The sequence below is a fragment of the Lithobates pipiens genome, unplaced genomic scaffold (assembly GCF_037356315.1).
Source record: "Lithobates pipiens isolate NorthernLeopardFrog02 unplaced genomic scaffold, aLitPip1_a1.2 Scaffold_10, whole genome shotgun sequence".
Lineage (NCBI taxonomy): Eukaryota > Metazoa > Chordata > Amphibia > Anura > Ranidae > Lithobates > Lithobates pipiens.
Window position 1 is genome coordinate 218320232 of NW_027507686.1, and position 17744 is coordinate 218337975.

Consider the following 17744-nt stretch of genomic DNA (forward strand, 5'->3'; position numbering starts at 1 on the left):
GATTTTATCATCCAATCATGTGCAAGCTAAAATACTGTTTTTTTATTTTCCTTGTATGTTCCCCTCGGATCTATAGCGACTTTACTTCTAAGTGCACTTGCAGTGCGTAGTGGATTTTCCTTTAATAAATTTTAGTGAAATTTAAAAATTTGTACATAGCTCCATAGGTGAAATATCAAAATTGTTCTGATCCACAAGGGTTATACAGGTGCAAGAGTTGAACTGGCTAAAGTAATTTTGGTTTAGGGAAGACTGAGGAAGGGTAAGAACATGTGATGTTTTTATTACCATTTGGCTAACCAAAGGTAGGGAGGATTTGCTTCTCACTTCTATCCCAATGAAAACCAGCGCCAGGTACATGATACAAATAAAAATCTCTTGACAGAGACACAGACATCAATATAACCTATCCATATCCTCTCCACCATAAAAAAAAAGTGTTTTTCTGTATTCCCATTAAAGAGCTTTCCATTCTGTCCAGTGACCACCATCCAAAAGGGCAGCAGACATAGATCCCCATATGTCCCTCATTCTCAACCAAAACCCTCTTTCCCCATCTGACACTCATTTTCTTTTGATGTACAGAGCTCTATTAGGAGAATTATTATTTAACTGTCAAAAGTGTTTTAATGTGTTAAACGTTTCATCTACCCTCTAAATGGCTGCATTTACAATTTTTAGAGCTTAGCTGCTTCGAAAACCAGCCAAGACTTGCTCTGTATCTGTTTGAGATTAGGCTTCAAAATCGTAACACTGTTCAGAAGTTTCAATCAGAAATACCATGCAAAAAGAGTCCTCTACAGATCAAATAAAACCTATTAACCATTAGCTAGTCATAATAAGTCTTAATTAACTCCTTCCTGCCTTTAGTTGTTTTTTTATTTTTATTTCTATTTTTCAACCATTTAAGTTTTTTGTTCGGTCTCATGAGGTCGTAACGGACACTATCACCTTTCTTGGATGTCTTTTCTACATTATCCCAAGGGTGCGACTTTGGGCTTTGTAATAGCAGATTTCTTTGGCTGGAAAAGGGCATTCTAGCTGGGATATCTTTCTACTGGAGCCTCAAGATATATAAGAAGTCAATGAGGTTGATTTACTGAAGGCAAATATACTGTGCACTGCAAGTGCAGTTGCTCCAGAGCTTAGTAAATGAGGTAAAGCTTCACTTGCAAAGAATACCCAATCGCATGCACGGAAATGTAAAAAAAGCAGCATTTTTGCTTGCACGTGATTGGATGATAGAAGTCAACAGCTTCCCCTCCTAAGCTGTAGAGCAACTGCACTTGTAGTGCACAGTCTATTCAACCAAAATGTGTATTTCAGTGTGCCAGCAACCATACAAATTGAAATCTGGGTTTGGCCTTTAAAGCTGTCCATTTGTTGACAAGGTTGTTTGCTAGCTGCACAAACTTTGGCAGCTATGGCATTACAGCTTAATCCCTGGCATGACTGGCAAAGCAGCTGGCACATGTGGGCATTATATCTACTTGATGCTTACACACATACACTATATTGTCAAAAGTATTGAGATGCCTACTTTTACATGCACGTGAACTTTAGTTCAATCTTATTTTATTGAGATAACATTGAAAAAAACAGGTACATATATTAACATAATCAGTCAGTATTGGTATATGCGTAGTTTACAAAGCCGTCTAGACAATGCAGCACTTGTTGGTCTCCGCCAATGATTTTCAATCACAACAATTCAGTATACCATAAGTCACATAATGGCATACATATATGTAAACAATCAAAGTCTCGGCAACATATAGTGCGTAAGAGCAAATGACAGCGCGTGATATGCTGTAGGGATTGGTTATTGTCTCCGTAAAATGAGGGAACATTGCGATACTAATGTTCCAAGAGCAGGTAGATTTGGCAAAAAAACATACAGAAGGGTACAAAAAAAAGAGAGAGGGAAGGAAGACAGCAAGATCAAAGTTACAAGTAAAGGATGCACTCCATCTATGCTACATCTTAATGTGGTAGTATCTGGTTCACCTTCGGCCCACGAGACAGATTCTGTAGAGTACCGAAACATAGACCAAGAAGTCTGTGCAATGAAAATTGTTTTTCTTTCCCTTTTCCCTGGTCCAACAGATGTTCCACGCCTCTAATACGATCCACTTCAATAGACCAATCACTTAGGGAAGGCACATCTGTCAATCTCCAGTGCCGAGCGATCACTGTCCTTGCCGCACATTTTTTTTGCCGATATAAGAGGACTCAGGATCATAAATAAGAGGGCTATCTTTGGTGAGGGTTGAATGGAGGTCGCCATTAGCTTGTGATACAGATCAAAATTTGATTGCCAGAATTTCCTTACAGGGGGTCAGTCTCACCAGATGTGGAGCAAGGTACGTCTGGAGGACAAACATCTCCAACAAGTGTCTGACAGAGAGGGATTGAACTGTCTTATAGCTGTTGGGCCTCTGGTCACCAACTTCAACCCTTTCTCTTGAGTCTTAGTTGCTAAAGTTAATTTATGTGTCAAAATTAAGCATTTTTGCCAGTTATACGTGAAAAAAAGTGTTGCAGTTCTGATTTCCAAGTCTGCGTGTATGGTGGGAGGTCAGGAGAGGTAGCGTTAAGCAGTAGAGAGTACAGTTGGGAAACTACATGGGTTTGGGAGATCAGCCTGCAGAAGCATATCCTCAAATCTCGACGTTTCAGATAGAGTATCCGGCACAGAGGGGAGATTACGAATATATGATAAGGCTTGTTGTCTCTTAAGCCACTCTGATGGGTGCTGCACATGAACTTTAATGGCATCCCAGTCTTAGCCCGTAGGGTTCAATATGGAGTTGGCCCACACTTTGCAGCTATAACAGCATTAACTCTTCTGGGAAGGCTCTCCACGAGGTTTAGGAGTGTGTCTATGGGAATGTTTGAACATTCTTCCAGAAGCACATTTATGAGGTCAGGCACTGATGTTGGACGAGATGTTCTCCGCTCTGATTTATCCCAAAGGTGTTCTATCAGGTTGAGGTACGGCCAGTCAAGTTCCTCGACCCCAAACTTGCTCATCCATGTCTTTATGGACCTTGTTTTGTGCACTGGTCCACATAATTTGGTGGAGGAGGGATTATGGTGTGGGGTTATTTTTTAGGGGTTGGGCTTGGCCCCTTAGTTCCAGTGAAGGGAACTCTTAAGGCATCAGCATACCAAGACATTTTGGACAATTTCGTGCTCCCAACTTAGTGGGAACAGTTTGGGGAGACTGCGACCCAGGCCTTCTCATCCATTATCAGTGCCTGACCTCACAAATGCACTTCTGGAAAAATGGTCAAACATACCCATAGGCACAACCTAAACCTTGTGGACAGCCTTTCCAGAAGAGTTGATGCTGTTATAACTACAAAGGGTGGGCCAACTACGACTGGGTTGCCATTAGTGTGTGTGTGTGTGTGTATATATATATATATATATATATATATATATATATATATATATATATATATGCACATTTTTTTTAAGGTGCGCTTAGCGTCTAAAGCAAAATGATTGCTTTGCCCTGAATGAACAAAGCACAGGCTTGCTTTAAAGGGAAGCCAGCGGGTCCACCAATGTTCCCAGGCGAAAACTGTTGGCAATATATGGTGCCTACAAGATTATAGGTTAATCATCTAAGCAACTTCGGTGAACCCAGGAGTCCACCAATCCTAAATGGATGTAATGTGGATTGCTCACCTGAAATCCAAGGACTCCTTGAAATAAAATTCCAGTGCATAAATAACTCTTAGGCATTCTATAGGGCTTAGGTCTACCTAAAAATAAAACATCAGTTTTTAATAGATTTAGCGTTTAAATGGTTTTGTGGACTTCAGGCATTTTTTTTTATACAAATTTTGCTTCTCCATTCCAATCAATAAACTTAAAGAGGTAATGCCCCAGTAGAAGGCTTATTAGTCGAAACGCGTCGGGCTAGCGTTTCCTGCTCCCCATATTGCTCTTTTTATCGTTCATTTTTATTGGATCACGTGATTCTTTTTGGATATTTTTGATGTCATTTTTGATGTCATTTGGATTTTTTTTTCAAATAAAACCTTTAATGGTGGAATTTCACTATGAGAGGCATTGTGTCCTTACTTTTTGTTTATGGCGAACCCGCTCTGAGCTCCTAGCTGACCGGAACCTTCGAGAGAGAGTTGAAAACCCTGGAGATCTGAGGTGTACCGATCCTGAAGTGGGCAGCGACTAATCCAGATGGTGATCCATGACCTGATGTATACGAATGGTGTGTGACGCACATAAGCCTGCATGACACATTTACTATACAGTAGTTTGTGTCCACCATTTTCGGTAAGGGTATCCACCGTTTTCTATAATATTTTCTGGCTGTGAACGGAAGGCTATACATAGTTCATACCAACGGAATATCTGGACTCACGTTTCACATTATTTTGTCATAGCTGAACTTTTTTATGCTCATATTGTTAGTTCACTGAAGCACATTTTCAGTATTTCTTACTAGACTGCACAACATGTGATATGTGTGCTGACCTTTTAAGTTTGATTTCACTACCAGATCATTTGGTGATTTATGTCTAGTTTTTTTTTACATTTTTTGACATTATAGCGCTACATTGTTTGTTATCATTCAATCAATAAACTTACCTGATAATTATCAAGTTCAGCAAGTGCCAATGGCTCTTGGCCAAGCTTGTAAGAGTGGGAAAAGGGGAGGGAACAGATGCAGCTTGGCACAGAGCTGGGTCTATAGAGGACTTTTTTTTTTCTTTAAACCTTAATGCAGTGAAAAAAGCTTTAGCTTTTAAGCCCCTTTAACACTTGTGTGACTTGTGACTGAAAAGTCGCATGACATGTTATACCCCATGATTTTCAATGAGTACCATTCATATCTGTGTGACTTCAAGTTACACCGACTTCAAAGTAGTCCCTGTATTACTTTGGTCCAAATTTGATGCAAGTTGAGATTCATAGACCTCAAGTTTACACAGGCATTCCCGGAAATTGCTTTAAAATTGCGTCACTTCAAAGTCGCGGTAATGTGAAAGGGGCCTAAGGCCGCGTACACACGCGGGGACTGTTCGCCCAACTTTGTCCGCTGAACAGTGTTTGGGCGGACAGTCCGCTCGTGTGTGGGCTTTCAGCGGACAGTTTCAGCGAACAGTCCGCTGAACAAGGTTTTTCGGAAATTCCGAAAAACTGTCCGCTGAAACTTTGTTTCAGCGAACAGTCCCCTCGTGTGTAGGCTTGTTCGGCAAACTAAGTTCCGCGCATGCTCAGAAAGGATTTACACGCCGAAAGTTATAATGCAGTGTATAGGACATCGTATTTTTCGTCCCGTCGTACATGCAGTTCACGTCATCGCGCACGGTTTCAGCAAACTGTTCGTCCGTCGTGTGTGGCCATGTCCGTCCATGCTAATTTTGAGCGGACTGTTTGCCGAAACTGTTTGACGGACAAAGTTGGATGAACAGTCCCCGCGTGTGTACGCGGCCTTAGAACCACTTTAACTTCTGTATCGAGTCAATGGAAGAATCAGACATTTCAGAGCCCGGTCACTCTGCCAGGACTTTAAGCTAAAGACCAGGCAGATGAGTTAAGTGTTGTCACTCAGCGGCTGCTTTGGTTGAAGAAGAATCTAATTCAGCCTGATCAGTGTTTGATCAACCTAAAGCAGCCCATAGATAGACGAGATACCAATTTTTTTTGTTCAACCGACTAAATTCCCCCATTGATGCACTCAATTTTCTTTCCTGCCCTAATACACAGATTAGCGACAGCAGCGCTGATCAAGCGGGGGGAAATCCGACAGTGTGGTTATACAGAAGTGTAATCTTCCTGCCCATAAGTGGATCAAAATATAGCTTGTGCCTGCTGAGCTGACCTAATTTCGATCCATGTATGGCTGGCTTTAACGGAGCACAAAATCTTCCGATGCCTCCTTATAGAGCATTTTTAACCTGCACTATGCTATCACTTGGGGGCTTATCAACCCCCCTTGATAGCAATAAAGGTAAGTAAAAAAAAAAAAAAAAAAAAGATATTTAAGAAAAATTAATTAAAATAACCTCCACGCACATATGAACAAAATGTGTGTCTACATGCAAAATGTAAAATGTGCCACACATTCTAGGCATTACCACCTTTACTGGAATGAGTGGAAAATATTATAGGGCCATCATCCATGGTTAACTCTAACACTGCATTGGGGCTCACAATACACACAGCACGTGAGTTTAAGGTGCAATTCTAATTGAACGGCAAGTACCTTGCTTAGGTCTAACCAACAAAACAATTGTCCTTTTTTGAGCTTGTTTATGCTCCTTTTTTTCTACACTTGTACACTGCTAAGTTTCAGAATACCAGTGGTCTCAAACTCTTGGTTTGGTGACATGGTCAGCCACCTTAGGTGCTAGAGATGCCACTGTAGCTTTGCCTGTAATTATAAGTGCTTGCTTCCCTATTCTCATGGGGACCCTTTCACACCGAACGCAGTGGGATGCAGTTGGATGCATTTTGAACTGCATGCCAATTGCATAGACACCCCAAAATCAAGGTAATCATTTGAGCATAGTTCACATTATTGCAGTGCAGCTCAGCAAAGTAAAAAAAGTAGAGCATGCTGCATTTGCAAATTCAGGGGACGTGCTACAAACTAGCTTCAAACGCACTGCACCCCTTTAACCGCTTCCAGACCGCCCATGCCCGTACCTTATGTTGTTTCCTCTTCGGGGTCTCCTGTACGCACGTGCGCTGCCGGCGCCCCACTCCCACTGTGATTGAACACAGTGAGAGCCAATCAGCAGGTCCGGTAGCCGCCGGGACCCACCGATTGTTTGCAGGAGAGGCAAAGTGGCGATCTGCCTATGTAAACAAGGCAGACCGCCGTGCAGTCAGAGAGGAAGAGAGATCTTGTGTTCCTGCTAATCAGGAACAAAAATCTCTGTCTTCCTCTAGTTAAGCCAACCACCCCCCCACCACAGTTAGAAAGCATTCCCTAGGAGCAGACTTAACCCCTTGATTGCCCCTGATGTTAACCCCTTCCCTGCCAGTGTCATTTATACAATGAGTGTGCATTTTTTTTTTAGCACTGATCACTGTATTAGCGTCACTGGTCCCCAAAAAGTGTTACTTAGTTTTGCCACAATGTCACAGTTCTGCTAAAAAACGGTGATCGCCGCCATTACTAGTAAAAATAAAAAAGCCATAAAAATATCTCATAGTTTGTAGATGTGATAACGTTTGCGCAAACCAATCAATATACGCTTATTGGGATTTTTTTTTACTAAAAACATGTAGCAGGATACATATTGGCCTAAACTGATTAATACATTTGAATTATTATTTTTTTTTTTAATTGTGAGGTACCGGTATGTATTATAGCATAAAGTTAAAAATAATGTTTTTTTTTTTCAAAACTGTCAGTTTTTTGTGTTGATAGCGCAAAAAATAAAAACCACAGAGGTGATCAAATACCACCAACAAAAACGCTCTATTTGTGGGGGGAAAAGAAAATAACATTTGTTTGGGTACAGCGCTGCACGATCGCGCAATTGTCCGTTAAATCAATGCAGTGCCGTATTGCAAAAAATAAAATTAAAAAAATGACCTGGTCATGAAAGGGGGTAAAACCTTTCCATGGCTGAAGGAGTAAACCAAGAAAGCCAAGCCCAAAAATTTGTAAATGCAGTGCAAAATGCATTCAAGCACGCTTAAAATTCATGTAAACATGCAGTTATTTGCATGTTGTGGTGTGAATGGGCCGTGAGTTCTTTGTTATGGTTAACGTTTGGGGGACTCTTACCCCCTGAAATTGTCTTGTTCTCTGTATTGTATTTTCTATATTAACTTTAATAAAGTTCTTGTGAAAGAAAAATGTACGCCACCGCAGCACATTTGCATTACTGCAATCTATAGGTCTTAAGGGGGCCTAAATGTTCTGTCTTGACTGTGGCCTTGTTGGTTTGCAAGATTTTCCAGGACTTCAGTATGTTTCAGAGTGAGATGTAATAGTAACTGAGCAGTTAGTATTTTGCTGTTAGCAGCACCAATGCATGGAGTAAATTTTTTACTTTTTTAATAGAGCTGTGGTGGCAAGTCACTTTAGCAGAAATGGAGTATTTTAGAGCAAAGTTCTGCTTTTTATTTTTTAATTAAACAAAAGTTATGTAGCTTAAAGTGATTGAAAGGGTATTTTTTATTTTTTTTAAATAACAAACATATCATATTTATCTCCACTGTGCAGCTCGTTTTGCACAGAGTGGCCCTGAACCTGCTCTTCTGGGGTCCCCTGCCGGCTCTCGCAGCTCCTCCCTGCATCAGATAACCCCCTGGTAGAAGCGCTCTCCCAGGGGATTACCTTGTGGGCACACTCCCGAGTCCAACATTCGGCGTCCATAGAGGCCTAATGCGGGACTTGGTCCCACCCCCCCGGTGCCTGCGTCATTGGATTTGATTAACAGTGGGAGCCAATGGCTGCGCTGCTATCAAACTATTCAATCAAGAGCCAGGAACCCATGGAGAGAGAGACAGTGTGTCCCCACCGACTGAATGAAGGGGTTCAAGTAAGCAAAACCAGGGGGGGCGGTGACTTTTACAACCCCCTTTAAGGGCTGTACATACGATCTGAAAATCGCAGGAAATAATACTGATTGTATGATAGTCGGAACGTTAGTACGAAAATACAATACATGATATCACTTTCGATTTATTTATTCTGTACTACGAGAATTTTCATAACTTTAGTAAACTCTTGATGTTGGATATTGCGACTAGCATGCAACAAAAAAAAAAAAAAAAACACTATCTGTCCGAACATCAAAGGAGTCTATTTTAATAAATAAATTACATAAATTATAAACAAAAAAAAGAGTTGAATTTGCTGAAGAGGGTAAATTCACATAAAGGTGGAGACTGCACTGGGACAGGCTGTGCTAGTAGAACCTGGAATTTGCTCATGATCTGCTCTAATTGTCAGAGGAGTCGGTCTCCTCGGTGGAACCATCACTTTCCAGGTCTGGGCGTCTACGGCTGGGTAAAGTCTTCTTTGGAGAGGCCACGCGGATGATTTCTCTGGGTGGAAGAGGGTATGGGGCAGGAGGCTGTGTTACAGAGCAAGACGACAACTGGGCAACACTGTAGGTGAGAAACAGAAATGTAATATCCGTTAACAACACAATCCTTATATTATTATATTCACAATATCTTTATAATGTTATAGTCATTGGAGGAGATTTACTAAAACTGGTGCAGCCGTGCATGGTAGCCAATCAACTTCCAGGTTTTGGCCCTCGTTCACACTGAACACGGCTTTGAAATCATGCAAATTCATCTGAACTCGCACAATTTCAAAGCCTGCTGCATTACAGGGTCGGGAACTTTCATTTTTGCAACTTGTAAAGGCGATGCACTTTATCTATTGTGCACAAGATCCACTTGGACCTAAAACTTTCCTTTTAATTCTTATCCTTAAAATGATAACGGCTGTAAGATCCCCAAGTCTCCATGTTACATACACAGGCTAGGGAATTCCCCAAATTGTCTTTTACATTTTGGACTTAACACTATGTTTGCACTTTCCCTGACGAAGCCTTTACTTAAAGTGGAACTTTGGACTAATGAATTAAAATTGGCGGACAGGCAGGATGCTTTGTCTGTTCTGCATTAAAACTACAAATTCAGCAATGCCGAATCTGACTAAAATCACATGGCTGCTCGGGAGTGACATCATCCCTGCCTGGCCAATGACAGCGGCCGCCAATTAAGACGTGGAAGCCGGCTGCCTGAAGATGTCAGTGTTAGGTTAATGGCTGGAGCTGAGTATTGTTCCGCTTTAAGTTGGCCATAGATGGATGGGAATTTGGCAGTTTCAACAGGGAACGTACACATTTCGAAACCATCTGTGGCTGCTACTGCTTGACAAAAGTCACCCTAATGATTGAATTCTGTCAAACGGGCTTGCTAAAAAAAAAATTCTTAGTCCGTAGCTACAGATCAGTGCATTCTGGCAGCAAACAGACCATGCTGCCAGAAAACAACATTTCAGTAAGAAAGATTCCTCTATCCACCTCAACTGTGTGGATGGAGGAACCTGTTCATTTTATTAATTTTAATTCAGCCCACTGGCTGAAATAAAAAAAAAAAACGATCCATCTATGTCCAGTCTTAGGGCAATAGGCACTTCACTTGGCATGCTGGCTTTATATTATACCAGAGTTTGCGGTAGTTCATTTACGATTATCAGGATTTCCATCAATGACATGTAGGTGTTATTTGATCGGACATATGAATGTTATGAGAGGTGCAGTGTGATGCATTGGCTGTATAGTTGCAGGTCAGATAGAGCACAATTGTTTAACATATTCCAGAGGAAATAGGCTTCACAATTTCTCAAGGGATACTACGAATGCCCAATGCATTGGAAGTACAAGTGCCTCCATAACTGTATATAACCCAGGCTCCTGTCAATTCTCTGCAGGAAACACCAATATGAAAATGGAGACCTGGAGATCTTTGATGCTATACACTTTTATTATTTTCAGGGATATGAAAAAAAAAAAAGCCAATTTCTGCGGTGTGAATGTTTATAAGTAATTCTGTATCCTTTTGTGAGAATATATACATCTTTGCAAATTCCACATGTGATGCGCTTCATCCACTGCACATCTGACTCACTTCTCTTTTGCGAGTGCAACTTTCATTTTTTTTGTGACCCACTAGCTTCAGGGTCCTGAAGCTGGTAAAGGGCAGCGTTTCAATTAAGCTTTGACAAAAAAAATAAAAATATGGAAGCTGATTGGTTTCTATGTAGATCTGCACCAGATTTTGCACTCTCCAGTTTTAGTATAGCAACCCCCATATCTTTTGTACACAGGGGCACAGTCATACTGGAGGAGAACAGGCCTTCCTCAAACAGCTGGCGCACAGTTGGAACTGCAGAACTGATGTGTGCTGTAGCATTAAGGCAGATTTGGGGTGGGGGGCAGGCAAGATGGTAGCTACACCCTCCCCCCACTGATTTTGCTGCATATTGTAATAGGTACAGAAAAGCTGCCCTTTTTGCATTCATTCTACTGGCATTGTCCACCCTATCGGAGATAAGACACCAAGTGCATCCTTTTCCATTCGAATTTCGCACTGTTAGTGGGCTGCAGCAACAGATGATTTTGGTGCGCCCATCGAATTTGAGTAATCGGGCATGTTGGAAATTTTTTGAAAGACTAACCATCTTCAAATCAAAGATGGGAGAATCGTGCCAGAAATGTCATTGAAAAAGAAATGCAAGAGAAGAAAATTCCCAGAAAGAAAAGAAGATTCCCAGCCACGAAAATTATTTTCTGTAGCAACATGAGGTGAAATTGAAGGCTTGGTTGGTCGAATTTCGAAATCAATGGTGGCACCATCAGATCACAAAATTTCTGATTTTCAAAAGAAAATTCTTTTCGAAATTCAACCATGTATGGCCAGCCTTAGTAAACGAAACATACATCCACATACTTACATTTTCTCAAGTTCACTGTCCAGAGCTTCATCAACTAACAAATCCGCTTTATCAGGCAAAGCACCTGTAAGGACATTGATAAAAAAAAAATAATTATAAAAAGATAAATATTTTATTCACCTAAAACAGGGTTCTCCAAACTTTTGATACAAAGGGCCAGTTTGCTGTCCTTCAGACTTCAGGGGGGCCGAATTGTGGCTATTGGTAGTAGAAAAAGTACCGGCATCAGTTAGAGTAAACAATGCCTCATCTTTGGTGTCGGTGAGAGGAATTATGCCCTATTGTTGGCGTCTTTGGTAAGTACTATACTCCATGATTGGTGTCATTGGGCCAAATTATTGATGACATTGGGAGGAATAGTGTCCCATTATTTGTGTCATTGGGAGAAATTGTGCCCCATCTTTGAAGTCAATGGGAATAATTATGTCCCATCTTTAGTGTCATTGGGAAGAATTATGCCCCATTGTTGGTATCTTTAGTAAGTATTGTACTCCATCATTGTTGTCATTGGGAGGAACAGTGTCCAATAATTTGTGTCATTGGGAGGAACTGTGCCCAATATTTGGTATCATTGGGAGGAACTGTGCCCCATCTTTGGTGTCATTGGGAGAAATTGTGCCTCATCTTTGGTGTCATTGGGAGAAATTGTGCCTCATCTTTGGTGTCATTGGGAGGAATTGTGCCCCATCTTTGGTCACATTGGGAGGCACTGTGCCCTTTTGTTGGTGTCATTGGGAGGAATGGATCCCCATGACTAGTGACATTGGGAGGAACTGTGCCCCTTTGTTGGTGTCATTGGGAGGAATGGATCCCTATGGCTAGTGACATTGGGAGGAACTGCAAGCAAGGGGCCACGGATTGGAGACCACTGACCTAAAAGAAATGTATTGATACTTTTGGGTTCCTTGTTTGTATGTTGATGATGGTGTTCAATTTTTGCAGGAACGATATGGGACCTTAAAGGGGATGTTCATCTATCACAAAGCCCAACCCTCCCCATGTTGAAGTCAAGTCTGGTGTCAATGATCAGTACATTTTATATTATTACACTCCATCAGTATGATGGATGCAACACATATAAGGACATGGTCTTCTAACAAGGATATCTTTGCTCTTATGGATGATGCATTGTGAGTACTTCATTGAGTCACTGCTGCTATTTCCCTTTGAAGCCACTTAACTGAGGAGCAGCTGCTGTCCCTTTTACTTTCACCAATAAAAAATGCAGCACTCGCAATATTAAATACAGGGTCAGATGTATTCTATTCTATTCTGTATTCTATAGTTGTAATAGGGGTCTATTCACTTAAAGTGGTTGTAAAGGCAGAAAGATTTTTATCTTAATGCATTCTATGCATTGAGATAAAAAAAAGCCTTCTGTGTGCAGCACCTCCCGAATACTTACCTGAGCCCCATCTCTAGCCAGCAATGTCCACGAGTCCCTCGGCTGTCTGGCGCCATTGTCTCCCGCTGCTGTCAAAGTTAGTTAGCAAATCAGGAGAGGCAGCGGGATCCAGGCTGCCCTGCGCAAATCCACTGCACAGAGCAGGTAAGTATAGCATTGTTTTTTTTTTTTTTTAATAGCAAACAAGACTTTACAATCACTTTAAATTTACCACATGCGATTTGAAGGTCACGTGACCATTTTTTCAGAAACATCACATGAGATAATAAAAGATCATCTAAAATATTGAAAGTAAGGTAAATACATGTTAAAAATGTGAGATAAATACTGCCAAAAAAATAAGTTATTTAATGTCAATTCACTAAAAAACACACACATGGCAGTAGGTGTTTTAGCAGTGTACAAAATAAGAATCGGTTGATTTTGTGATCGCGTGTACTAGGCTTTAGTAGAGCATCCTTTTAGCTAGAGTTCCAGAACAGCTGGGTTTTTGGGTTTTCAATACTACCATAAATATACCATCAGCTCGTTTTCAGGCAATTGGGCATTTTTAGCAGGCAGAAAGAGACTCCAATTGAACTTCAGGCCCGATCAAGCCTACGAAACCCTTCCTTTGATTGCATGTGATATATCGATAGACATCAGAGGTTTAATGACGCTCAGCACAGCTGCAAGGACCATGACCCCCAGACGACTGCTGTGATTGAGCAGACTGATTTCTGGTGTGCCATCACATTCTGCTACAGCAGAAACTGGATTATTTCAGAGAGATGGTTAGAGATAAATCAAATTCCTTCACACTTGGTAGGATAAGCTGAACGCATTTTTAATACATGATCAAAGCAGTCATTTCATCTACTTAAGAACTTAAAAGCATTATTATCACTGCATGTGGGATCTTTTCTAAATGAAAGATAGTTATGTGCTCTTCAGAGAGATCTTCATTTATGGGGCGATCAGAAATATAACATTCAGCACCTGACAGAGGCAATGGTGCTTTGCCAGCATTGAAAATGCATTTAGCAAACTACTTTGGTGATGCGATGACTCCTCTCAAACTAGGTTTTAGACACATGACACGGTCAGCTGTGTCTGATGCTTTAAAACCTGTAAGTACGCACAAATGTATAAGATGTTTTAGATCAGCCTTTCCTCACCTGGGTTCTGTGGAAGAGTAGAGGTCCACCAAAGGTGGCTAGAGGTTTCTTGAGCAGTGACAGATTGATACCTTGCTCGATGGCCTCTGTATGGTTCTGGCAACAACGTCACTCAGCAGAGTCAGTAGCATGGGATCATGAATATAAGAGGACACTACACTGAACACCAATGTAACAGGAGGACATTCTTTCCACTAATCACCTGTGTTAAAGGGGCCTTCTCCCTCTGACCAACAGTGTAAAGTGAGCCCCTCTCTCACAGATCGCTTATTATCATTATCATAAAGGATTTATATGGCACCAACAGTTTTGCACAGCACTTTACAAAATGGCGGGAGATGGTACAGTTACATTTTAAAAGGAAGGATCAAATGATGCAAAAGGTAATCATTGTGGAGGATGAGATGATGAAGAAAGTAAAAGTATGATTATTAGTTAGAGGCAGGATAGGTCTCTATGAAAAGATGGATTTTTAAGCTGGATTCACACCTATGCATTTTTAGTGCATTTTGCAGATTTGCACTACAGTCCATTCACCATAGTTTCCTATGGTGCAAATCTGCAAAATGCAAAAAGCACTAAAAATGCATAGGTGCAAATCCAGCCTTAGGGATCGCCTAAAAGTAGAGTAGGGGATATTTGGACAGATTGGGGTAAGGAGGTCAGAGGATGGGAGAGGCTCTGGAGGTGACAAGGGAGCTAGAGCAGGAAGTTTTGAAAAGAGCAAAGATAACTGTGTAGTTGGTATTTTCAGATGAGGATGGTGATCTAGTTGGGGGAAGAGTTGTGGATGTTTTTTTTGGTTTTCGTTTGCATGTTGAATGGTATTCGTCAAGTGGGTGTATACCAGTGGAAAGACTAGCAGAGAGGGGTAGCAGACACTAAACAATTAGTAAGGTGGATGAGTCGGGCATCAGTATTCATGATGGACTGAAGAGGGGATAGCCTATGTAAAAGGTAGGCAAATGTGGAGGGAGATGCAATAGTTGAGGTGAGAGATAACCAGGGAGTGAATTAGTAGCTTTGTGGTGCTCTTGGTTAAGAAGGGACGTATTTTGGAGATGTTACGGAGGTTGGGGGCTGCAAGATTTTGAGAGCAATTGGATGTGAGGAGTACAAAGACAAGTGTGTTTTGCCTATAGTCAAGCAGGGGTAGTGTTATGGTCTGGGGCTGCATGAGTGCCAACATGTACTGTGACATACTGAAGCAGAGCATGATCCCCTCCTGTCGGAGACTGGGCCACAGGGCAGTATTCCAACAAGATGAGGACCCCAAACACAATTCCAAGATGACCACTGCCTTGCTAAAGAAGCTGGGGGTAAAGTTGATGGACTGGCCAAGCCCTAAACCCTATTGAGCATCTGTGGGACATCATCAAATGGAAGGTGGAGGAGCACAAGATCTCTAACATCCACCAGCTCAGTGATTTCATCATGGAGGAGTGGAAGCAGGGCCGGTGCTACCACTAGGCAGCTGCCTAGGGCGCTCTGCTGCCTAGGGGCGCCCGGCCACTGGTGTTCCTACTCTCTTCTCTTTTATTTTTCTTACTACTAACAATCTACACTTAGATGGTGGCGCGCTTGCCATACCTTTCTCTTCTAGCTATCAAACCTGGTTTTAGAGAGCAGACCTACATCCAACCCGACAGGTCACAGCAACCTGTACATCTTGGCCGGGTCATGAGCAGGGCTGGTGCTACCACTAGGCAGCTGCCTAGGGCGTTCTGCTGCCTAGGGGCGCCCCCCGGCCACTGGTGTTCCTACTTTCTTCTCTCTACAATAAGCAACTAAGTCTCAGCATCAGCAGGCAGCCGCCTCCCTGTTCGCACATAGTGTCAGAGGCACAGTGGCGGCAGAGGACTGTGTCTGTGTCCCGACTCCCGAATGAATGGAAGCAAGCAAACATTTATTGATGGGCACTATTAAGGTCTTTGTCTGGTACCCTCTAACATTGCTGGGCGCTGGTGAGGCTGCATTTGATGGGCATTTAATTAAAAGGGTGGGGTATACATGGGTAGGACAAAGGGGTGGAGTCAGGGGTGGAGCCAAGGGGGTGCGGCAAAATGAGGTTTCGCCTACGGTGTCAAAAATCCTTGCACCAGCCCTGAGTGGAAGAGGACTCCAGTGGCAACCTGTGAAGCTCTGGTGAACTACATGCCATAGAGGGTTAAGGCAGTGCTGGAAAATAATGGTGGTCACACAAAATATTTACACTTTTTGCCCAATTTCGGACATTCTCACTTAGGGGTGTACTCACTTTTGTTGCCAGCGGTTTAGACATTAATGGCTGTGTGTTGAGTTATTTTGAGGGGACGGCAAATTTACACTGTTATACAAGCTGCACACTCACTACTTTACATTGTAGCAAAGTGTCATTTCTTCAGAGTCACACACACATATTATATATATCTATATATATATATATATATATATATATATCTCTCTCTCTCTGTATATATATATATAATGCTTGAGGTGGTGAGAATGAGGCAGTAATATGTATGAAGTTTTAGGCACAAAGCCGCAAACTGACTGCAATTTAGCCAGTAAGGAGCACTGTTCACTGTAGTCAATGACTAGCTTTGCAAGTCAGGGCCATCATTTTACTTACCAATACTTTGGTTAATCCCAGCATGCTTTGCCAGCGCCATCAGAAATCCATAAAAAGTAAGCCTTGGTGCACTGCTTGCTATCTCCCCAATCAATGGTACAGGAGGGCAGGTACTGGAAAAAAATATATAAACAATAGCAAAGTTAAAGCAAACTCCAGGCAAGCAAAATCATTTAATAGATAAAACAAGTAGAACTTTGCTGATTGGTATGGAGGTGCGCCTGGAACAAAAGTTTGCCACACTCCAGGGTATAATTGAGAAGTTTATTGAAGCTAATTAGTTCATAGATAGCAGGTAACGCCAATGTGTTTTGGGGGTAATTGCCCCCCTCCCCCCACAAAGCTATTAAGTGGGGGAAACCATAGACAGTGAAAAACATACACTAAATATATCATAATCCTCAAAATGATGAGATATTTGCCATATGTTTTCACTGTCTACAGTTCCCCCACTTACAGTGCCTTTGCGAAAGTATTCGGCCCCTTGAACTTTTCAACCTTTTGCCACATTTCAGGCTTCAAACATAAAGATGTAACATTTTTATTTTTTGTGAAGAATCGCCAACAAGTGGGACACAATTGTGAAGTGGAACGAAATCTATTGGATTTTTGAAACTTTTTTAACTAATAAAAAAATGAAAAGTGGGGCGTGCAAAATTATTCGGCTCCCTTGCGTTAATACTTTGTAGAGCCACCCTTTGCTGCGATTACAGCTGCAAGTTGCTTGGGGTATGTCTCTATCAGTTTTGCACATCGAGAGACTGAAATTCTTGCCCATTCTTCCTTGCAAAACAGCTCGAGCTCAGTGAGGTTGGATGGAGAGCGTTTGTCAACAGCAGTTTTCAGCTCTTTCCACAGATTCTCGATTGGATTCAGGTCTGGACTTTGACTTGGCCATTCTAACACCTGGATACGTTTATTTGTGAACCATTCCTTTGTAGATTTTGCTGTATGTTTGGGATCATTGTCTTGTTGGAAGATAAATCTCCGTCCCGTTTCAGGTCTTTTGCAGACTCCAACAGGTTTTCATCCAGAATGGTCCTGTATTTGGCTGCATCCATCTTCCCCTCAATTTTAACAATCTTCCCTGTCCCT

The 17744-nt window shown here is 41.7% G+C and overlaps 1 protein-coding gene across 4 annotated transcripts in view; it reads right to left on the reverse strand.

Moving 5' to 3' along the window:
- Positions 1-8785: 8785 nt before the first annotated feature.
- The window catches only part of CSTPP1 (centriolar satellite-associated tubulin polyglutamylase complex regulator 1), a 235373-nt gene continuing 226414 nt past the window's right edge, over positions 8786-17744 (reverse strand). For 3 of the 4 annotated variants that reach the window (XM_077461248.1, XM_077461257.1, XM_077461275.1), the window contains 3 exons: positions 16650-16762; positions 11477-11540; positions 8786-9111 (listed from right to left, as the gene is read on the reverse strand). In XM_077461248.1, coding sequence (XP_077317374.1) covers positions 8943-9111; positions 11477-11540; positions 16650-16762 — 346 coding nt within the window. In that variant the 3' untranslated portion in view covers positions 8786-8942. Of the gene's footprint in view, positions 9112-11472; positions 11541-16649; positions 16763-17744 lie in introns of those variants that run through there. The other variant, XM_077461266.1, reaches the window with a different exon arrangement.